Here is a 22,258-nt window from a genome sequence, read left to right as displayed (position 1 = left end):
GTGGGGCACCGGGGGTGCTCCGGGGAGCCCCACGAACCGGGGCGCGACGGCTGCCGGACCCCATTAACCCCGCGTGAATCCCTGTCGTCCCCCGATAGCGCCTCCGTTAATCCCCGCGAACCTCTAGTTAACCACCGTAGAAGCCCCGTTAGCCCCCGTTAACCCCGGTTAAACCCCCCGTTCCCCCCGTTAGCCGCCCCCCCCTCCGAGCTCTACCGGGGCCCGCGCCCCGCGCGGCGCCGTTCCCCCGCCCGTCCGCGAGGCGGCGCTGCGGCCGCGCCCCCGCCGCGCGCGCTATTTGCATGCCGACCAATGGCGGCGGGGGGCGGGGCGCTCCGGCAGCCACGGGCCAATGACAGCGCGGGGCGGGGAGGGGCGGGGCGCCCCGGGCGCGGCGGGCCAATGGCGGCGCGGGGCGGGGCGGCGCGGGGCGGGGCCGGGTCCCGCCGCCCGCCCGCCGCCCGCCCGCCCGCGGGGAGAGCAGCGCCGCGGGCCCCGCGCGCACCGGCCCCGCCGAGCCCGACCCGGGCGGCCGCGGCTGCTATGCGGCTTCGCGGCGCACGGCCTGTACCGGGTAAGGGGGAAGCGCCGCCGCACCGGTGCCGCGGATGGGATCGGCATCACCGAGAAACGGGACCCCCGCCGCGGCCGTAGCCGGCACCGGGAGTCGGGGGCTGGGCGGGAGCGGGGACCGGAGCGCAGGACCGGCCGCCTCTCCGAGGTGGGCTGGGCCCTCCGCTGCCGGTGCCGGGCGGGAGCGTGGCGCCCCCTGCCCCCCGCGGCCGGTTACCGGGCGCCTCCCCCACGCGGGGCTGGGGTTCTTCCCCCGCGGCCGTTCCCGGCCTTGACTCTCCGTTCTCCCCGGGCGCTGCTCTCCGGGCCGGGCAGAGCCCCGTGGCCCCGCCCTGTGCCCCCCCCCAGGCCCGCGGTCTCGCGGGGTCCGGACGGCGGAGGGGCCAGGCCGGGCCGACCCAGGCTCGCCTCTCCGTGTCGGGGGCGGCCGTTTCCCCCCGTTCGCGGGACCAGGGCCCGTTTGGGCCCCGCCGCCTCCGTGCCCGGTCCTTCTGAGGGCCGCCGGTGCCACGTGCCGCCGGGAGCGGGGCTGGGCTCAGTTTTGGGGATGGGACTCCTGCTCGCCCGGCGTCCCCAGCCCCGTCCGTCCCCGGGGACGGCACCCGCCGGGCCCGGCCTCCCTGTCCTTCTCCTCCTCTTCCTCACTCAGCCTCCACGACAGCCCCGGAGCCCTTCCCGGGAGCCCGCCTGGGGGTGTCCGGCCGCGGCCAGCCCAGCCCCGGTGTCGGTGGCACAAAGGGCCTTCCGTCACACCCCCGCTGCCTATTTTTAGCCGCTGTCGCTCCCCGGCACCTGCCCCGGGGACGCGGGTGACGCCGCCCCGAATTCCTCTCGGGACCCCCGCCACCGCCCCACGGCGGGGACGCACCGGGCGCCGTGGCCCCGGGCGGCCGGAGGGACAAAGGGGCACGGCTCAAGGTCACCGTGGCCGCCGGGCCGGGGTGCCACGGGGCCCCGGCTGTGGCCTCGCCACTCCGGTTTCCCCCGTGGAGAAGTGGCGGCGCGGCCACGGCCCGCGGTGCTCGAGGAGGCAGCCCCGCACCTGGTGCTGGCCCCGTGTCACCCGGGGCAGTCGTGGCCCGGCAGAGCCGCGGCGGCGGCGAGGAGCACGTGCCCGGGTCGGTGTCGCTCCGGTTCGCTCGGGGATGGCGCAGGGCACGGGGTTCAGGTGCGGGGCAGGGCAGGAGCGCGGCCGGTGAGCGGCTGCTCCGGGCATGGGGAGTGTCCCCGCCGCCGCTCTCCTCCGCGGGGGCCGGACGGCGCTGATCGGAGTGGGGGAAACTGAGGCACGGGCACTGCTGGCCCGCTTGTGCCGCGCCTCTGCTGGCTCCCGGTGGAGGCGGCGGCCGCTGAGGTTGCCGTGGCGGTGGCGACGTGTCCGTCCGTAGCGTGAGCCCGGCCGGGCCGGGAGCGGATGCGGCCGCGGCGAGGCGTGGGGGAAGCGGCTCCCGCCCGACCGCCCGCGGCCCCGGCCCACGCTGGCAGCAGGTTCCTCTTTCCAGAATGCGCGGGATCGTGGCGGAGCTGCCGGCTGTGCTGGCCCCGCAGAACCCGGCTCCGGCCCCACGGTCAGTCCCCGTGAGGGTCGTGCCGTGAGTGCCCCCGGGCAGCTGAAGCGGGATTTGCCCGTACACGGCACGGCGGCGGTGCTGCGGTGAGCTCCTTCAGTGCGGGCGAGGTCACAGCTGGGAGCTGGCCGGCCCCGCCGGGGCTTGGGAGCTCAGTGCTAAAAGAGGTCCAGACCACGGTGCTGGGGTGTGGGGTTCCGCAGGGCTCAGCTGTTCTGTGCTGATCCCCTCGGTGTTTTCCAGTGGGGCACAGCAGAGATGAGCTGGTGGCAGCCTCACCTTGCCTTGGAGAGCTCCCGGCCCCCAGGGAAGGGGAGCAAGGGGGCTGAGCCTGTTTGCCAGGATTTCAAGGCTCTGCGGGTCCATACCCTGGGATCTGCCCTGAGGTGCTTTGGGGCCCCTCCACTGGGTGCAGACCCCAGTGCTGCCCACACCCCAGTGCCATCACCATGAGCCCAGTGCTCCCCATGCCGTATGTCCCTGCTGGGGATGTGCCCTGTCCCCTGTGGGGGATCTGGTGGACGTCTGTCCCCAGGCCCTGTTATCTTCAGGCGTGGGTCCACCGGTATCCGCTGCCTGCAGGGCCGGGCAGGGCTATCGGTTGGGCAGGCCCCTTCCCCCTCCAGCAGCAGGCCCAGCCGCCCTATCTCATTAGCTCGAGATTAATGAGGCTCCTGCGCTGTCTTTAACTCCTTCCTGCTCGCCAGCTCCTACCCACAGCTCCACTGACCCTCTGCTCTACTTCTCCCACAGGTTTGCGCCGACGCCTGCCGGACACTGACCCAGCTGAGGATTAGAGACACCGACTGTGAGCAGGGGACCCTGAGGCTGCCACCCCACAAAGTGCCAGGTCTGCAAGGGAAAGGGTGATGCGCCCTGCTCCAGCTGCTGCCTGCTGAGCTTGAGGAGGAGTTTTGGAGACTACCTGGGACACTCCCCCCAACAACAGCAGCACCCCAATCCCAACGGGCAGCGCGGAGCCCGCGACACACCGTAGCCTTTAAGCCAAGGAGACGTCGGACCAAGCCTGAGAGGGGTCAAGGGGCACATCCTTCTTTCCTAACCCGGTGTCAATTCCTGCCCTGACACCCCGACGGCACTGCCCTCACCCCCCGGCAGCCCCCTCCAGGGCTGCCTCCCCCCGGCGCTGCCCAGCCTTGGCCCCCAGCCCCGCTGGAGCGCGGCAGCCTGCCGGGCGCTGCCCCCCGGGCACTGCCCCCCGGGTGCATCGCCCCCCGCCCCCCCGGGGACCCCCCGCCCGCCGGCAGAGCCATGAAGCTGCAGGCGGTGATGGAGAACCTGCAGCGGCAGCAGCGTGCACGGCTGCAGCAGGCGCTGGAAGCGCGGCAGCAGGAGCAGCAGCAGCAGCCTCCGCGCTGCACGTCCCCCCCAGTGCAGCCGTCGCAGCCCCCGGGGCAGCCCCCTGCCAGCAGCCGGGGCCGTGGGCAGGATCCGGCCCCGGCGCCCTCGGAGGAGGGAGCGGAGCCCGAGAGCGCGCACATCCAGCGGGCACAGATGGCCGCCCTGGCTGCCATGCGGGCGGCCGCCGCCGGCCTCAGCCACTCGCCCAGCCCGGGGCTGTCGGATGAGAGCCAAGGCTCTGAGGAGGAGGAAGAGGAGGAGCGCGGCGAGGAGGAGGAAGATGGCAGCGGGTACCAGCAGGAGATGGGCTCTGAGGAGGAGGAGGACCTGTGAGTGCACTCGGGCAGCTCTCGTGGGTTCAGGGAAGGGGCAGGGAAGTGGCACAACGTTGGTGGGTTTGGGAACCAGGGATCCTGTGGCTTGGGGCAGGTTGTGGATTAGAGCTATTGGGATATTTCAGAGCAGGAGGTGCTGAGAGCAGCAGCTCGGCTCTGTGGCAGTGGCTCCTCATGCTGGGTTGGCATGACATCCCATCTCTGCCCAGCAGGCAGGTGGGGCTGGGACAGAGGACCCCAGGTTAGTGTTAAATTATGCAGGACCCTCAGCTGCTTGCAGCGTGCATCTACTCAGGGCAGGGCCAGGCCAGGCCAGGAGCTGTCTGGCAGAAGTCCATGACAGAGTTGCTCCTGGGATATTGGGAGCTGGCCATGCCCCCCAGAACTGCCCCCACCAATGGGCTGTACCGGGGCTCCACTGTGTGCTGGGTGGGTGGTCCCAGCCCCGCAGCTGGGGCGGGCAGGAGAGAGGGATGGGCCTTGGGAACCAGCATGGGACCAAACCTCTCTTCTCCTCCTGGCTCCAGAAAGGGCAAATGGGATGAAGATGACTTTGAAGAGGACCTGGGTGAGGAGGAAGAGGAAGAAGAGGAGGAGGAGGAAGAGGAAGACTATGAGGAAGAAGAAGACATGGGAGAGGAAGGGCTCAGCTCAGCAGGGGCGGTGCGGGCGGGTGCGGGATCCCTGCTGCTCCGCAAGCCCCCAGCACCCCAGCACTACCGGGGGGAGCCACCACGGCTGCCAGGGGGACAGGAGCGGCTGCCCCCCGGCCTGGGCCACGCTCAGCCCCCACCACCAGCACCTGACCACGGCGACTGGACCTACGAGGAGCAGTTCAAGCAGGTATGTGCCCACCGAGCCACGCGTGTCCCTGCGCCATCCCTCTCCCTGCTCCTGCGCAGCCGTGTGTCCTCGCCAGCGTGGGGAGATGCCTCTGGCAGTGCCGCCTCCGGCAGTGTTCTCCTCAGATCCAGCTGCTCTTGTCATTAGGAATGTGTGGGATTTCTCCAAGGTTTTAGTGCTGGGCTCAATTTCGCCCCTTCCCTGGTTGGGTGACTCTGAGTGGATCCTGTGTCTGGGTTGTTCTGCCACAGGCATGCAGTGCAATTGGGTTTGCTGCAGGGATCTGGGAGGATTCTTGCTGAAAATTATGAAAAAAATCACCCCAAAGTTTAAAATCTGATGGATCTCTTGGTTTTCTTCTTCTCCACTCTCCCCAAACCGTTTTCCATGGGGACCTGTCTGTCTCCCATCACTGTCACTACAGAGGTGATGCCTGGCAGAACAACCCTGGCCCCATGGATGCCATGGTGGGGGGTGCAGAGCTGCACCCCTGCTGCTGCCAAAGTGCCATGAAAGAGTGAAACCAGGGAGAAAGTACCTGGCTGCCCCCTTTGTTGCCTTCCCCAGGCAACGAGGCCAGGACATTCCCACTCTCCTGGTGCCAGAGCTGGCTGCAGACTGCTCTCACTGATAGAAGAAAACGTGCTGCAGTCGGGGCTCCCCGGGGGCTGCCCGGCACCTTTGATGTGTGTTTAAATGCATCGGAGTTTGGGGCTGGGGGAAGGGGCAGGACCAGCAGCAGCAGATGGGACCCAGATGGAGCAGCCAGGGCATGGTGGCCTTTCAGGAGGGATGCGACCACCTCTGCCCCTTCACCTTCAGGAGGCCGTCGCATCCCTTCCGAAATGGGATCTGCTGGCACATGTGGATGTGGCTCAGAACAGGGCTGGCCAAGGGAGCACCAGCAAGCATGGAGCATGTGGCCATCCTCCTGGTGCTGCCTGGCTGTGGGGATGGAGGGATGCTCCTGTCCACTGTGGGGATGGAGGGATATTCCTGTCCACTGTGGGGATGGAGGGATGCTCCTGTGCACTGTAGTGATGGAGGGATGCTGCTGCCCTGCACATCCCTCATTTTAGTGCTGGGCTCAGTCTCACCCATTCCCTGGTTGGGTGATTCCGAGTGGCTCATCCCTCCGAGTGGTGACATCCCTTGCTGCACCCAGGCTACCTGCTCTTCTTGTGGTTTCTCTCTCTTGTGCTTCCTGCCGCCGTGGAGCGAGAGGCCAGGGCCGTGAACTCGTAGCTGTGAAAAGGCTTTTCAATACCGCAGCTCTGATCTTCCTGTTCATCAGCGTGTCAGTGCCGTAGCCTCTGCCAGGTCCCCTATCGCAGCCGCAGCACGTGGGAACACCAACCCCATTCCCAGCGCTTCCCCTGCCCCACGAGCTGTGCCCCCTCTCCCTGAGCGCTCCCTCTCCCTCCATGTCGTTCCTGGGGTCCCTGGGAAGAGCCCGGCTGGGTGATGGTTGTGGAAGCAGCCGGAGGGGGTTGGAAAGCGTCCGTGGGCGGAGGAGCGGAGGCGACGCGCTGGGCCCGGAGAGGCTTTCCCCGGCACGTCAGCCCGTGCGACCGCGCTTGGATCGCGGCCCCTGGACCGGGGCCAGGGGGTTGCTGGCGCAGCCGGTGCTGGCCGGGAGCTCCTCCTGGCCGGCCTCCAGCGCGTGCCGCCGGGCTCCATCCCAGCCCAGCTGGCGCGGCCTGGGAAGGAGCAGCAGGAATGTAAACAGCGAGGGCAGCACGGGGCAGGGGATGCCGTACCCCATCCCCGCTCCTCGCCGGGGTGGAGGCGCCTTAGGGGGAACCCCGGCAGCTCCGGGATGCTGGAGCACAGCAGGGTCCCTGTGTGGGTGAGCCAGCTGGGACGTGGTGCTGTGCCAGCGTTCTGCCTGCCTGCTCTGTGAGGGATGGGTTGCTTTTTGTGTTTGCCAAAGAGCTTCTCAGCACCGGCAGCACCCCTGTTCTCCCACCAACCTTTTAACTTCCCTGGCTGGCCAGCTCTCCCCGCTGGGAGTTTGAATCCAGTTTGGATTCAGCTCTGGTTATGCTGGCATCCTTGGCCCGTGGGTCTGCGTGCTTGAGAACACCGTTCTCACCGGGCAGCGCCGCCATCCAAGCCCCCGTGCCTGCCTCCACACCCAAACCCTGGCAGCCCCCATCCTCCACTGCCAGGTTTTATTGACCCATCTGGGACAGATTCCTGTGAACTGGTGCTCGGCTGAGCTGTGGGGGGCCGGAGGCAGGAGGATGGGGCCCAGTTCAAGGGAGGAGGAAGGGGAGGGCGTGAGGAAGAGTTATGGAGGTGAGGGAGGTTAGGGAGCCGGCGCGTGGCACCTCCCCGTCCCCAGGGACGGCTACTGCACAGGCAGAGGTCAGCTCAGCCTGACCCGGGCGCTGCCGGCGCGGGCAGCAGAACAAAGGAGCCCCCAGCACAACCGGGAACTCGGGGGCAGCAGTTGCCAAGGGCACCGTGGCTCCTCGGGGTGAGGGGGGAGAGGGGGCATTTTCTGGGTGGTAAGAGGCTCCCCATAGGAAATGGCTAAAAATCCAGCAAGCTCCTGCCAACAAAGGGCTGCTTGGGGTAAAACTGCTCGGAGTTCTGTACCCCAGCACTGTGGGGGCTCTGCTGCTGCTGCCCCCCGAGATCCATGCTCTGATCTTTCTGTTTCATTATTGCTATTACTGCTCCCCGTTAATACCAGGAGTGGGAGCCCCTGGTGGAGTGGCAGCTCCTGGAGCTGGAGTTTCCAGCCTTTCCAACTCTTTTGGAGTTTCCTGTGCTGCTGGTGCTTCCTCAGGCACGGCACTCTGCATGCCAGTACCCTGTCCCACATCGCAGGAGCTTGAGGAATCCACCTCCCTGTGTTCATCTGGCTGCAGCAGCCACCACTCTCCCTCTGGAGTTCTCCATTTTGGGTGCTCCCTTTTGGGATGTCCTGCAGTGGCTGCCTCAGGCTGATGTTTAACACCCCATTTCTGCTTCAGGAAGGATTTAAAAAGTCACCACAGTGCCAGCCGGAGGCTGTGCCAGCTGTGGGGTTTCAGGGGGGTGCTGGTGCTTTAGTGGGGTAAGAGGTTTCTTGTGCTGGGGACATCTGAACCGTGCTGGTGGCACAGGGGTGTGAAAACCTCAGCTCTTATCTGGCGTGGTGCAGCGCACCCCGAGATACGGCGTTTCAAAGTGCAGTGGTGGGGGAAAAATAAACCGAAAGCAACTCGGCGACCTCGGCAGGGCTGCGGGGGCGGGTGAAACCGGACCCCCCTCTGCCCGGACCAGCCCTGCGCACATGGCTGGTGGAGCTGGGATTTTCCAGCAGGGTCTGCAGGAGCAGAGAGCCCGTAACTCCTCTGAATCCCCAGGAGCTGGTTAAGGCGTGGGGCATCCCCTCGGAACCCCTTTCTCCCGTGGATTATTCTCCTTTTCAAAGCCCAAAGCCAGCTGGGGGCGTGGGGCCTGAGCAGGGGCCCCGTGGCCTCTTAACGAGGGCGGGAGGGTCCATTTACTTTCTTTAAAATATTGATTAGAGCTTTATTGCATTAGCCAGCCGAGCGGATGAGCCGCCCCCAGGGAGGGTGAGGGGGCCCCGGCGCGGGGAATGGGGGACCCGAGTGTCATAACACGGCCGGGGGGCCACTGCCCCCCACCCAGAGGCAGTTTGGCTCCCAGATAAGGGGGAGTGCCCTGGGGCCCCCGGTTGGGCGCTGCTGTGCCGGGGAGGTGATTGCGGTGCCTGGCCAGGCCAGCAGCAGATAACGCAGGCAAGAGGGGATCTGAGCAGGACAGGACTTTGGGGGCAGTGGGGGAGTCACCAGTGGACCCCTCCCAGGAAAAGGGCCGTGTCCTCCCCGCTCACCCTGCATCAGCCATCGCCCCTCTCACCCTGCACCGCTGCCCGGCGTGCCGAGGGGTGCTCCCAGCCGGGGATCCGGCGCAGTAATTGGCTCATAGAGCTCAGGGAGCATTCCCGGGGCTGTAATCCCACCAGATCCCTGGCCAGAGGTCAGGGACTTCTCGGCGAGAGCGGCTTAGCCGCCGAGTGCCTCCCCCAGCCAGACGCCTGGGTGCTCACAGGTGCTGGTCCCGGCATCTGAGCACTCGCGAAGCCATTTCTCCAAACAAGATCCAGGATGATTAATGAGGTTGAGGGACAGGGGACACGTCCTTGCTGCTCGAGGTGCCCAGCCAGTGCCTTCACCCAGCTGGACCATGCCCCTTGTCGCGGGAGCTGGGCTGGCTCCCCACAGCGGGGGCATCACCTGCTTGTGTCCCCACAAAGCCCCATTTCCCCCATGCCTGGGCCCCCCCAGAGCCTCATTTCCCCCCACCCCTGGCCCTCCCAGAGCCCTGTTCCCTCCACGCCCCAGCCCCCCGGGCTGACTCAAGGGCTGCGGAGGTGGCGGCCGCCTCCCCTTTCGGCACAGCTGAACTAACAGGGTTTATTTAAAAGGGAAAAAAAAAAAAAGAAAAAAGAGCAGTGCAGGGAGCGGGGCCTTTGTCAGCAGAGCCCCCCGCCCCCACCGCAGCATTGGGCAAGGGCAGCATTGCTCCATCGCCCTATTTCTGGCCCAAACCGCAGGAGAAATGGCAGCTGGTCCCAGGGCCCAGCCGGACGTGCTGCAATCAGGGGCCAGGGCGGGGGATGTTTGGGGCTGGGGGGGCCCCCTGGTCTGAGCCCCTGGGGCTGCCAGACTGGGGGCTCAGGGTGCAGCTCCTGACCCGCTCCCTGACCCTTCCCATCGGTCGCTTTATCTGCCTGTGCCTGGGTCCCGCCCTGGCTGGAGCTCAGGATGATCCACCCTGCGCTGGGGCTGCTGCAGGCCAGGGCTCACCCCTGAGGAGGGTCCCCAGCTCCCTGTGTGTCCCACGGGGAGGGTGTGGCCGAGTCACTTCTGTGGCAGCAGTCCCTTGGGAAAGGGTTTCCCTGTCCCCCCACAGCAGCTGGCTCGGCGTCTCACCCTGGTACAGGTGGCAGTGGGAGCACCCAGGCAGGTGCCAGCCCTAAACCCCTTCAGCAAAGGGCTTCACCTCCTGCCTCTGTTTTCCCACCTGCCCACATCCACTGTGGAGCCTCCAACGTGGGCACCAGTGCCTGATTTTGGAGATGCCAGCACCTGAGACATGCTGTCCCACACTGCCACCTGCTCAGGTGCCACAGTGGGATGGGGTCTGTCACTGTGGTGCCATCACAGTGCCCACCACCACCCCCTCCTCTCAGTGTGAGGAAACCGTGAGGTTTCAGCAGTGCTAGAGCAGCTCAGCGGTGATGGTTCCCGGGGCTGACAGCCCACAGCTGGCTCCTGTCAACCCCATCTGTGGCTGCTGGACCCCTTCCAGCTCCTCCAGCGGCTCTGCAGTGGGGTTCCCAGGCGTTCCGTGCACCCTGGCCCTGCCCACAGGACCGCAGGGACCCCCACCGTGGTGCTGACGGAGGGCAGAGGTGCAGGACCTCGCATTTCAGGAACAGATTTGCAATTAGCCAAATCCCAGCGGGCGGTGGAAGCCCCGGTGACTCATCTGCCGGGGCTTACCGAGATCCCCTTCTAAGACGATCATTTACATATGGTGGAATTTAAACCCCTGTCTTGGCTTCCAGGCCTCGCCGCTGCCACCTCACACGGGTCAGGTCCTGAATGAGGGTCTTGGCCCTTCAGAACCCTCAGGGGCTTCACCCTGCGAGGCTTGGGAGTCACACAGGGGAGACAGCCCGAGCTGGGGGCTCACCAGGTGCCCTAAGAGTTTGAGTTGGCTGCTCTGGCCACATTTTCCCAGCTCAGCGCTGCATAGCTCACCCTCCCTGGGTCTGCCTGGTGGCTGCAGCTAGCCTGGTGTCCTTCCTCGGACGAGCTTTCTCAACAGCGCCTGACTCCGCTGGATTAATATTTGTACAAGGTCCGGTGTGATAGCAAGCATGTGTCAAGGGCATGCACCAGCACGCACACAGCAAGGGCCCGGAGAGCTGCCGGGCTGGCTCCCATCCAGCCAGCGGCTCGGCCCGCCGAGGGAACAGCCCCAGCACCCCAGCTCTCCGTGACCCTCGCCAGCCTGTGCCACACGTCTGCACGCAGACATGGAACCAGTTGTGATTCCATCCAGAGCCTGGCTCGCTGCCGCCCAGCAGCGAACTGCCACTGGGAATGCCAGGAATTGCTTCGTCCTCTATGGGAAGGGAGCGAACAGCGGCGGCACGGCCGTGCCGGGAGCTGGTGTCAGCGGCAGGGACACAGATCCCAAAAGCTGCCGGTGTCGGTGGCAGGGACACAGATCCCGAAAGCCGCCAGTGTCGGTGGCAGGGACACAGATCCCGAAAGCTGCCAGTGTCGGTGGCAGGGACACGGATCCTGGGATCCTGAGAGCTGTCGGTGTCAGTGGCCGGGACATGGATCCCGAAAGCCGCCAGTGTCAGTGGCAGGGACATGGATCCTGGGATCCCGAGAGCTGCCGATGTCAGCGGCCAGGACACGGATCCTGGGATCCTGAGAGCCGCCAGTATCAGTGGCAGGGACATGGATCCCAGGAGCCGCCGGTGTCAGCGGCCGGGACACGGATCCCGGGAGCCGCCGGCTGGCTGGGCATGGCCGTGGTGGGGAGGGCGGCCGACAGCGCATGGACAATGGGGGGGTCAGCGAGGTTAAACGGTGACTAATTCGCCCATTCAGCATCCCCTCCACTGCTCGCTGCTCGGGGACACCCGCCGTGCCGTGACACCCGCCGTGCCGTGACACCGCCCGTGTACCCCCGGGGTCCCCAAAAGGCCTCCTTCCCCCAGCCTGTGTGGGGAGACGGAGGACCCGGGTGGTCTCGGGGACCCCCAGACTCCCGTGCGGATGGCGAGGGATCTGCGCTGGGTTTGTCACCGTGCCACCGCATCCCCCGGCCCGAGGAGGAGGCGCTGGCGCAAAGAGGCACCTGCGGTGTCCCCCGCGGAGGGGACAATGCTGGGAACTGGTGTGAACAATGGTGCCGACGGGAAGCTCCCGGGCCCCCTCCCCAGCTGCCCCCCACGGAAGCGGCCCCCCAGCCCGGCCATGCTCCGGCGGCAGGAATCCCGCCGGGCCGGTCAGTGGAGTCACCGCCGGCCCTGGCCGTGTGGGCGAGGCTCCAGCCAGCACATCCCCCACCAGCAAAGTGGTGGGAGATTTTGGGTAGGGGGGCCCGCACGTCCCTGCCCCCAGCAACCCCTTCCCACGGGGGGTTGTGCCCTGGGGGGCCCGCAGGGGATTAGGGATGGGGACAGCCAGGGGTGACCTGTACCTAAGCCGAGCGCTTTATCCGAGTAGGAATCTACTCCGGGGCTGGATGCTCCCTTTGCCCTTCACCGGGAGGGATTGGCCCTATCCAACCCTGCACCCCACTCCGGGGGGCTGTGTTTGGAGAGGGGCTGCTGCCCCGGGCAACCCCAGCCCTGAGTCAGCCACCGCCTTACTGGAAATCACATCCCCAGCGCCTCCGAAACGCCATGGTCCGGGGCCCCCGTCAATCCTTGGTTCTGGTTTTTACAAATGACTTTCTTATTCTGAATAAGTGCCCTCTCCGACCTCACTGCGGGTCCCGGCGTGCCAAAGGCCGGGGGCTGTGTATGGGCTGGGAGTGGGACGGGAAACGCGCCATAAATGTGTTTATTCTTCGTTAAAGAACTCGTTAGTGTGCGCGGGCTCTTCCCCAGCCCAGCGTGGCCCCTCGGCTGTCCGCAGGACAAAGGGATGCATCCCCAGGGGCTGCCAGAGGAAGGAAGGAAAGAAAAGGAGAGAAGTAGCCCCTCAGCCTGTCACCTCTGGTCCTGCTACCTGCCGAGACAGGGTGGGCTCTCTCCGCCGCTGCCTTCGTTATGTTTTTTCCTTAAATACAGGAATTTGGGGGAGTTTAGCCCCTGGAAGGTGGAGGCTGCCACCAGCCCCCATCTCTGCTACAGTGGCCCTTGGGTCTTGTCCCCAGTCCCGGCTCATGTCACGGTGTGCACGTCCCAAACCGGTTTTGGAGAGAAGGAGGAAAACTGAGAGTGTTGCCACTTCCTGGCAATGGAAAAGAAACTTGAAAATTAATTCCCAAAGCCTGAAAACCCGGAACCAAGCGGGGGGGAAGGGGAGGTGTTTTTAACTCGGACTCGGGATGCAGGGACACGAACTCCTCCACGATGCCTCATGGGGCAGACAAGGGACTCCTGCCGAAAGGGGGATTTGCCTGGCACCAGCATGACCCCCGGCATTGCTGGAGCTTTGTGGAATGGGGCTTCCCCTCCTGCTTGTAATTGTCCCCCTTGCCCAGCCTGGGGGGGGTTCGGACCCCCGGCACGAACCCAGCCCGTGCCGAGGGCTCTCCCGCATTCCTGGCATTGCCAAGGGGCCGCCTCCCGCCTGCCCTTTGAAAGCCAGCGGGTTGGGATTTTCCTGTAATCTGGTTTGAAACATTAATCCGGTCATCCACACCAAACGCCGGGCCGGCATCCTGCCGGGGTGCTGGGCCGGGGTCAGGGCCACCCGCCCACCGCCTGCCTAATTCCTCCTCCACTTAATTATAGATCTGCTGGCAACAGCCATCTGGCTCCGTGTCCTCAGCCGGCCGGGGGCCGAGGGGGCTGCAGGTGGGCTGGACACTGTGGCCAGAGCCAGCCGTGCCGCTGGCATCGAGCACTCGCTCCGGGGTGGGTCAGCACTGGGGGCACTGGGTGCGTGGAGTCGCATCCCCCAGCCCAGGGGACTCTCAGGGAGGTGGGGAGCACCTCCTGCTCCCCCCAGCCAGGCTGGGGCGGCTGTGCTGCAGCGTCCCCTGGCACCGCACCCCGCCGTGGGGACCCCACGGTAAGAGGATATTCCTGGGGCAGCTGCGTTATGGATTAAGTCGTTTCCACCTCCCTAATTACGAAACATAAATGTATTGACTCAGCAGCACGGGGCGGCCTTGCCTGCAGCTCCTGCACGCCGGTACCTTTGCACCGAGCACCGAGACGCTGCGTGTCCCTGCGAGGAGCTGGCCTTGAGCTGAGCAGAAACCAGGGCTGAGAGCAGGAAGCACGGCACAGGCACGGGGCAGGGATCAGCACCAAGCAGGCACAAGACTCAGCACCTGCTGATTTCGGTGCACCAGTGCCAGCAGCCGCCGGCCTGTGCCAAGCTCAGCTGCGCGTTGGGTTTCGCACGCTGCCAAAACCAGAACGTTTCTGTTCCTCAATTTGCATTTTGAGCCCCGCTGTCCCAGCTGTCCTGCGCTGCCGTTGGGGCTCTCGGGGCGCCGGCTGCTTTGCCGTTGGCTGCGGATGGCGTCAATGCAAGGAAATCCTGCGAGGGGCAGCTGGGAGTCACTCATCTCTGTCCCCTTCCGTGTCCTGCCTATGCTCGAGGGGGAATAGGGATGGTAAGGGAGGACAGGGACAGTTTGCAAATGCACTCTGTCACACACCACAGTGCACACCGGGCACGTCCCGGCCGTGGCTGGGCATGTCCTTGCCCCACAGTGCTGCCGGATGAGCACCTTGGGCAGGTGCCCATCACTGGCAGTTGGTTCTGCCGGCAGTGGCAGAGTTCAACCAGGGTTTGGGGGGTCCCAAGGGGAGCCTGTTTCTCTGCTTGGCCCTGCAGTGGTCAGTGAGCAGCTGCCAAGTGCAGCGAAGCTGTCGAAGTCTCGCCGGTAACCGTCAGCAGCAGCTTGTGCGACATCCTTCGCCCGGCAGCCGTGGCGGGCATGTTGGCAAGGCTGTGAGGTCCCCAAAACAGGGATCCCTCTGCTCACCATCCCTGGGGACCCCCTTGGCTTCATCACAGTTGGGTGAAAGTGGCTGCAGCCAGCTGAGCTTGGCATGGGACCACCGGGGCTGGTGGGGCAGCCGCCCGCCACGGCCACTAATCCCCCTGTCCTGGCCGGCCACGCTCTCCTCAGCTGACAGTTAATTTTCTTTCATCCTCTTAAACGCGTCCATTCCCCTCAGGACTGAGTCCAGGGGGGGTGAGGGTGGATCGTGAGCCCGAGGGTCTTGGCAGTGGATGAACCAGCGTGTTCAGCGCTTGCCCAGGATGGCTCCGCACCCCGCAGGATCGGGCGCCAGGGAAGCCCTTTCTCTGTGTGTGGCTTTTGGAGCTGCTCAAGGTAACGGGGGAGGCTGGATTGGCACCAGCCCAGCATCCCTCAGCTAGCCTGGTGCAGCTCAGCCCCAGAAATCACAGAGCTGCTGCTGTGCCACAGCTCACTCACCCCTTGCTGGCGTGCTGGGGTGGGAGAGGGGCTTTGGGGGTCTCTGCCGGTGGTGCTGGTGGCTCCTGCCCTTGCCCTGGGGAGTGTGCAAGGGGCTGGTCGAGCCTGCGGAGTTTCCCAAGGGAACTGGGGGGGTTTATGGCCCCGCTTATCATGTGGCCCCATTGATCCCTTTGATCGGTGCCGGCGGGCGAGTCAGGCCCTGCGGGATCCGGATCCTCCCTGCAGGGCTGCAGGAGGAGGGGGCTCAAGCCAGGACAATGCCCACCCCTCCACCTGCCCACGGGCCCGGTGCCACAGGAGGGAGTGGGCACATGGGTGACCCAGTGACCGGCAGCGGTGGCCCCGCAGTGCGTGCCTGGCGTGGTACGGGGGGTATTTATAGGCTCCCCACTGGCAGTTGTTCAGAGTTGTCATTGAGGAAAGCGGAGCTGTGGCCGCCACCTCGACAATCCCTGCTCCAACACTCTTCCCGGGATGGGGGGGGTTTATCCACCTGCCTGCAGGCAGGAACGGTGCTGGGCTCCGGGAGAGGATGTGTGGCATGGCGTGGCATGGTGTGGCGTGGCATGGCGTGGTGTGCACCCCGGCGTGCCGGGCGCTCCAACCGGCCCATCCTGCGCCATAAATCAGGCAGGAATGCGCCGGGCTGGCGGGGTGGGGGGTCCCAGCTGAAGATGCCCCAAGCAGAGCTGGTGATTGAGGTGCAGCATGTCAGAGCCTGGCCCAGCTCTGCCTGCCCCAGTGCAGGACATGTCCCTGCAGGGCGATGGCACACAGGCTCATGGCAAGGCACATGAGGCACTGGCTCCTGGCCATGGCTCTCTGTGGCACCCCAAGCGTGGAGGGACCACACTGTGCTGAGCAGGCAGTGCATGCTAAAAATAACCGGGATCGGCGTTCCAGGGAGGAGCTGAGGCTGAGCACAGTGCTGGCAGCCTGGGAGCCGCTCCAGCCGTGATCCCAGCACCTTCATCCCGGAGCTGAGCTCTGAGCAGGGTGAGCAGGGAATGGCACAGTGGGGCACAAGGTCAGCCCAAGCTGCAGGAACACCCTGGACTTCTGCAGGGACCCCCGAGCCATTTGGTGTCCTTTGTACCACAGGATTGCTGCAGTAGAAGCCAGGGGTCTCAGCTGGGGGGACACACGGGTTAAGGGGGTTTCTGAGCATCTCTCTTTTCTTATGCAGCTGTACGAGCTGGATGGGGACCCCAGGAGGAAGGAGTTCCTGGATGACCTCTTCAGCTTCATGCAGAAGCGAGGTGAGTACCCAGCTGTGCCCCCCAACCCTGTGCCCCCACGCCCACTCTGTTCGCCCCCCCCCCCCCCGTGCTGCACCACACCCACCTTGCACCCCCCACATCCCCCCCAAGGCCAGGGGCTCATTTCCTTGCCCCTCATTAGTGCCCTGAGGTCATGGCTCCGGCTGAGCTGCTGGTTAATCTTTAACCCCTCAGCACAGCGGGGTCAAACCTGCTGGGCTGGATCCAGAGCCTGCGGCCCCCTCCCTTCACCCATCGCACCCAGACCTGCAGCCCCTACCCACACATCACCCCCGGCTCTGTGCCCCCTTTCCCATTCCCTGGGTTATTGCAGGGGGCAAAGCCCCTCTCTCTGCCCAGGGAGAGGCCACGGTTGGGGGCCAGGGGGTGGGAAGGGCTGAAAGCCAAGCGTGCTGCTCGAGGGTCTGGTTCCTGAGTGGAAAACAGCTCTGGAAGTGCTGACACAGGGCTGGCTCCGGCCCTTTGTCAGACAGCACTGGGAAGGCACGTGTGCCTGCACAGGGGGGCTGGAGCTGCTGGCTGGGTCCCCCAGGGCTCCCCTGCCTCTGTCCTGTCCCCTGGCTGTGTCCCCTGAGGTCACCCCACCATCATGGCCCACCTGCATCCATTGGGGTACCCCCCAGAGCCCCCTCACCGCCAGGCTGGGAGGGTGGGGACCCCGATGAGGGAGCAGGTGCTGCCAGCCCCCTCCTCAAGCTGGAGGGATGAGCCCCCCAGCTCATAGGAGACCCTCACAGCCGGATTGTGCCGCCCCCGTTATAAATAACTCGCGTTGCCGGGTGCCGGCTCAGCCCGAGGAACCGGCTCAGCCACGACGGGGCTGTGGCTGGAAACTGCGAGTTTCTGTTTCCTTTGTTCGGGGCTGATCTCACCGGGAGGGCCCGAGGGGGGGAAGAAGGGGACAGTGGAAGGGGAGGGAGGAGCATGAGCCCCCCCAGCCCCTCCACTGCCCCGCGGGGGTCTCAGCAGCTGCGCCCCTGCTTTGGGTGAGACAGCAGCACCCCAGAGCCGCTCTCTCCTCCCGCCGCTCCCCAGGGACCCCCGTGAACCGGATCCCCATCATGGCCAAGCAGGTGCTGGACCTGTACATGCTGTACACGCTGGTGACCGAGAAGGGGGGTCTGGTGGAGGTCATCAACAAGAAGCTGTGGCGGGAGATCACCAAGGGGCTGAGCCTGCCCACCTCCATCACCAGCGCGGCCTTCACCCTGCGCACCCAGTGAGCGGGGGCTCGGAGGGGAGGGGAGAGGGGCGAGTCCTCGGGGGTCCCTCTGTGCTCTGCGGGGGATGGAGGCTCAGCACAACCCCGTGTGGGGAGGGAGCAGTGGGGTGGCACACGGGAAGGGGTGCCCAGCTGCTGCGTCACCCTCACCATCCCGTCTGGCCGCAGGTACATGAAGTACCTGTACCCCTACGAGTGTGAGAAGCGCGGGCTGAGCAACCCCAACGAGCTGCAGGCGGCCATCGACAGCAACCGGCGGGAGGGCCGGCGGCAGGGCTTCGGCGGCTCCCTCTTCGCCTACTCGCCCGGCGGCACCCACGGCCTCCTCTCCTCGCCCAAGCTGCCAGTGCCGGCGCTGGGGCTGGCCTCTGCCACCAACGGCGGGGCCATCACGCCGGGCCAGAAGATCAAGAAAGGTAATGATTGTTCTGCTCCACAGGGTTTGGCTGCCACAGGTCTGGTTGCAAGCTGAGCCCCCTCCTAACCCCTGGAGATGTAATAATAACAGGGAGGGTTGGGGGAAGTGGGCAGGGGGGTGATGCTCCTCGCCCCTGCTTGGGCTCCAGGGTTCAGTCCATGGACTCTGATTCCCAGGGACCCTGATTCAATCACCCATCTCTGACCTTTGGAGGGACAGCAGGGCACCAAACTGTTGTGCCAGGGCCGGGGACACCCTGGGGTGGTGGCACCCACCTACCCCTGTGCCCCCATCCCTGACACCCGCTCCCCCGGCAGAGGAGGACTCTCCCATCCCCATCTCCATGCCCAGCCGGCTCCCGGTCTCCCTGGCCGGACACCCCGTGGTGGCGGCGCAGGCGGCCGCGGTGCAGGTGGCAGCGGCCGCCCAGGCCGCGGCGCTGGAGCAGCTGCGGGAGAAGCTGGAGTCGGGGGAGCCGCCGGAGAAGAAGCTGGCGCTGGTGACGGACGAGCAGCAGCGGCTGATGCAGCGGGCACTGCAGCAGAACCTCCTGGCCATGACGGCCCAGCTGCCCATGAGCATCCGCATCAACAGCCAGGGCACGCGCTCGCCAGGTCAGTGCCGGCCCCGGCCTCCCGCCCCGGCCGAGCTCCCGGCCCCGGCGGGCTCGGTAACGCGGCTCTCCCCGGCAGAGAACCGCCCGGACGCCGCTGCCGCCAGCAGCAACGGCACCAACAGCATCAGCATGTCCGTGGAGATCAACGGCATCGTCTACACAGGTGAGAGGGGCACCCCCGGGCACCGCCGCCGTGCCACGCTGCCACCCCTTCCACCCCGTCTCTCACAGCGCGGCTTTGCTCTTTCCCCAGGTGTGCTCTTCGCCCAGACGCCCGGCCCTTCCTCCTCCTCTTCCTCCTCCTCCTCCTCTGCCTACAGCAAAGGCAACGGTGGCAGCAGCCGGAGCAGCAGCGGGGTGGGGAGCGGCGGTGGGAACGCGCCCCCCGCCCCGGCCGGCCTGGCCGTGCCCCCCAGCTCTACCTCCAACAGCGCTTCGCCTTAACGCCCCGAGCCACGGGGCACTGGGGCTCACCGGGGGCTCACTGGGCTCACCGGGGGCTCACTGGGCTCACCGGGGGTTCACCGGGGGCTCACTGGGCTCACCGGGGGCTCACTGGGCTCACCGGGGGCACACTGGGCTCACCAGGGTGCACCGGGGCTCGCCAGGGGCTCACCAGGGCTCACCGGGGTGCACCGGGGCTCACTGGGGGCTCACCAGGGCTCACTGGGCTCACCGGGGTGCACCGGGGCTCGCCGGGCTCTCTCTGGGGTCTCAACAGGATTTCACCGGGATCTCAGCAGGGTTTCATTGAGATCTCGCCTGGGTCTCACTGGGCTCTCTCCAAGGGTCTCCAGGGTGTTTTCAGGCTCTCGATGGGCTCTGCCCTTGTTCTCGTGTTGTTGGATTTTCCTTTTCCAGGCAGAAAAGCTTTAGCCCGGGGGGGTTTTGCCGGAGCTGCCGGCTGCGCCGCTCCGGGACCGTTTACCTCACTCACATCACACTTTGCACTGTACATTTATTATTATTATTATTATAATTATTGTTATTTTTTAACTCGTGTTACCTCCAGACAGACGCACGGACGCCTGCCGACGCGAGCTCTAGCGAAACCCCCCGGAATTCTAAAGGAAAAAAGAAAAACCAAAAATCCTAAAAAAAAAAAAAATCGGAAATAGGGAGATATTTTATTCATTTCCATCCTTTTCCCTCCTTTATTTTGGGAACTCCACTCTCTGCAGGATTTTAAGAGGTTGTTTTTGATTGTTTTGTTGTAAATACTTCTATTTTATTCTCTTAAAAAAAAAAAATCAATCTTTTAACATGCAAATTATATATATTAGTCTTCATCAGGGAAAATGGGAGCTTGGAAAAAAGTTGGAATCTCCTTTCTCCTCTCCTTATCGGTGGTTGGGTCCAGCTCTGCTCCTTCCCCCACCGGCAAATCCTAATTTTTATTCCTCCCCCTGCATAAAACTACTGTTTAAAGCCACTTTGGGCTTATTTCCTCCAAAACCAAGCAGGATCCAGAGGATGGGGATGCTCGGAGCTACAGGACGCTCCGGAGCTCAAGGACAACCCGAAGGACCTGAGGATTTCTTTTAAGCCTCATAATCTCAGGTTTTTTTGGTTTTTTTTCTTTTTTTACTATTTCCCCCCGCCCAAAAAAAAAAAAAAAAGAAAAAAAAAAAGAAATATTCACCCACATCTGCGTGAGACACAATCCAACCCGATACCGAAACGCCCTCACCCCCCTCGGTATCTCCGTTCTCAGGTTCCCACCTGGAGCACAGGGTTTTCCCCCTTCCCCAGGTGCCCCTGGAGGGGGTGTCCAGGCTGGTCCCCCCCAAATTTATTTTTAATTTCACTCGGGGAAGCAGTGGCGATCTCAGGGGATTTGGGTTTTTTTTTCCAGATTTTTTTTGTTGTTTTCAGCCGGGTTTTTGTTTGTTTTTTTGTTTTGTTTTTTTTCTGTGCTGGAATCTCCCCTTGGTGGCTCCGTGGGGAGTGGGGGGGTCTTGGTGGCTCCATGGAGCCTTTTTTTTTGGGGGGGCCTGGAAGGGTCTGTCCAGCTCCTGCTGCTGTTGGGGTCCAGCCCAGCTCCCCATAAGGAGAAATTCCAAGGGGGAATTTTCATGCCCAGGGCAGGCTTAGATTTTTGCATTGTACAGTCACTATTTTGGGTTGTTTTGGGTTTGTTGTTTTTTTTTTTTTATTATTTTCCCTCCCCTCCTTTCCCTGCCCCTCCCTTTGTTCTTATTTTTGAGAGCGGGTGACTTTCCACTTTATTTTTCTTTTTTTGCATATCGATTTAAAAATAATAAGAAAGAGCCTAAATCAGTTATTTTTAGGGGGGGGTTTGGAAAGAAAATTAAACTAAAGGAGCGGCCCCAGCTGCAGCCGCCCCCCTCCCCCCAGCGTTGCATATCTTAACTCAGGTAAAAAAGGAAAATGAAAAAAGAAAAAAACCACAAAAGACAAAAAAAAAGGAATAAAAAAATAAACCACATTCTACCTCTGAGCGTGGCGGCCTCGGGTGCACCCGGGGCCCCAGTGAAAGATTTCAGTTTTGCAAAACATTCAGGTATTGAGACTTTTTGATTATTATTAAAAAAAAAAAATTTAAAAATTAAAAAAAAAAGAGAAAATAAACTTAAAAAAACACTGAAAGTTTACATTTTATAATAACATTATTATACAGATTGTATTTAAACGTCAGAATATTTAAGACAATTGTAACCCTGTAAAGTGAAGAAATATTAAAAAAAAAAAAAAAAAAGTTGTGTTGTTTGGGTTTTTTTTGTCCTCACAGGGCTGTGGGGTTTCCATAGGATTTCCTGTGGGACACGAGTGGATTTATAGGGTGATGATAGGATTATGAGATGTGCATGGGGTCCCCATAGGGCTGTGGGGTGTCCAAGGGCAGGGTGCTCATGGGGTTCCCCCTTAACTGTGGGGTGCCTGTAGGATTGTGGGGTGTCCATAGGAGTGGGAGGTACCCAAGGGCACCCTTCGTTTTGTGGGGTGCTCATGGGGTCCCCAGAAAGCTCTGGGATGTCCAGAGGGTCCCCCACAGGGCTGTGGGGGGCTTCTCCATGGTTATGGGGTATCCACAGGGATGTGGAGTGTCCATAGGTTTGGGAGGTACCCAAGGGCACCCTTCGTTTTGTGGGGTGCTCATGGGGCTCTCACAAAGCTGTGGGGTGTCCGTGTGGTATCTGTAGGGTTTTGGGGGTATCCATAGGGTGCTCACAAGGCTGTGGGGTGTCCATAGGATTGGGAGGTATCCGGGGCACCCTTAGTTTTGTGGGGTGCTCATGGAGTTCCCATGAAGCTCTGAGATGTCCAGAGGGTCCCCACAGCTCTGTGGGGGTCCCCAAGGTTTTGGCGTATCCATAGGGTGCCCACAAACCTGTGGGGTGTCCATAGGATTAGGAAAACCCTTAAGTTTTGTGGGGCGCACATGGGGTGCCCACAAAGCTCTGCGTTGTCCCCACAAATCTCTGGGATGTCCAGAGGGTCCCCACAGCCCTGTGGGGGTCCCCGGGGTTATGGGGTATCCATAGGGTGCCCACAAACCTGTGGGGTGTCCATAGGATTGGGAAGTGTCTGGAGTACCCTTAGTTTTGTGGGGCGCTCATGGGGTCCCCCACAAATCTCTGGGATGTCCAGAGTGTCCCCACAGCCCTGTGGGGACCCCCCCCATGGTTATGGGGTATCCACAGGGCACCCACAGCCCTGTGGGGGTCCCCGGGGTTATGGGGTATCCATAGGATGCCCACAAACCTATGGGGTATCCATAGGATTAGGAAAACCCTTAGTTTTGTGGGGCGCTCATGGGGTCCCCACAAATCTCTGGGATGTCCAGAGTGCCCCCACAGCCCTGTGGGGACATAAGCCATAACCCATGGTTATG

At 63.5% G+C, this 22,258-nt stretch overlaps 1 protein-coding gene across 3 annotated transcripts; it reads left to right on the top strand.

Annotated features, from left to right (window-relative positions):
• The first annotated feature begins 435 nt into the window (after positions 1-435).
• On the top strand, positions 436-20,037 carry ARID3A (AT-rich interaction domain 3A). Of its 3 annotated transcripts, XM_085562424.1 has the most exons (9): positions 436-574; positions 2,895-3,832; positions 4,366-4,681; positions 16,053-16,125; positions 17,182-17,365; positions 17,537-17,784; positions 18,104-18,400; positions 18,479-18,565; positions 18,656-20,037. In XM_085562424.1, exons 2-9 carry the CDS (start codon positions 3,414-3,416, stop codon positions 18,844-18,846), a joined length of 1,815 nt encoding a protein of 604 aa, XP_085418550.1. In that variant the 5' UTR covers positions 436-574; positions 2,895-3,413; the 3' UTR covers positions 18,847-20,037. The 3 variants fall into 3 exon arrangements, with proteins under 3 accessions (XP_085418550.1, XP_085418547.1, XP_085418548.1); XM_085562421.1 differs by having other exon boundaries at positions 18,104-18,565; XM_085562422.1 differs by lacking the exon at positions 436-574 and adding an exon at positions 2,018-2,527 and having other exon boundaries at positions 18,104-18,565.
• Positions 20,038-22,258: the final 2,221 nt, after the last annotated feature.

This window comes from Lonchura striata, chromosome 28 (assembly GCF_050655825.1).
Source record: "Lonchura striata isolate lonStrDom1 chromosome 28, ASM5065582v1, whole genome shotgun sequence".
NCBI lineage: Eukaryota > Metazoa > Chordata > Aves > Passeriformes > Estrildidae > Lonchura > Lonchura striata.
Note: the sequence above shows the minus strand (reverse complement) of the source record. Positions and strands in the feature narration are given on the sequence as shown.

What these genes read in the sequence shown, in the direction of transcription:
- ARID3A (XM_085562421.1), top strand. Translation starts at nt 3,414, where the DNA reads ATGAAGCTGCAGGCGGTGATGGAGAACCTGCAGCGGCAGCAGCGTGCA. An exon ending in TCTGAGGAGGAGGAGGACCT is followed by an intron (nt 3,833 to 4,365) that starts GTGAGTGCACTC and finishes TCCTGGCTCCAG; the next exon opens with AAAGGGCAAATGGGATGAAG. An exon ending in CAACGGCATCGTCTACACAG is followed by an intron (nt 18,566 to 18,655) that starts GTGAGAGGGGCA and finishes CTCTTTCCCCAG; the next exon opens with GTGTGCTCTTCGCCCAGACG.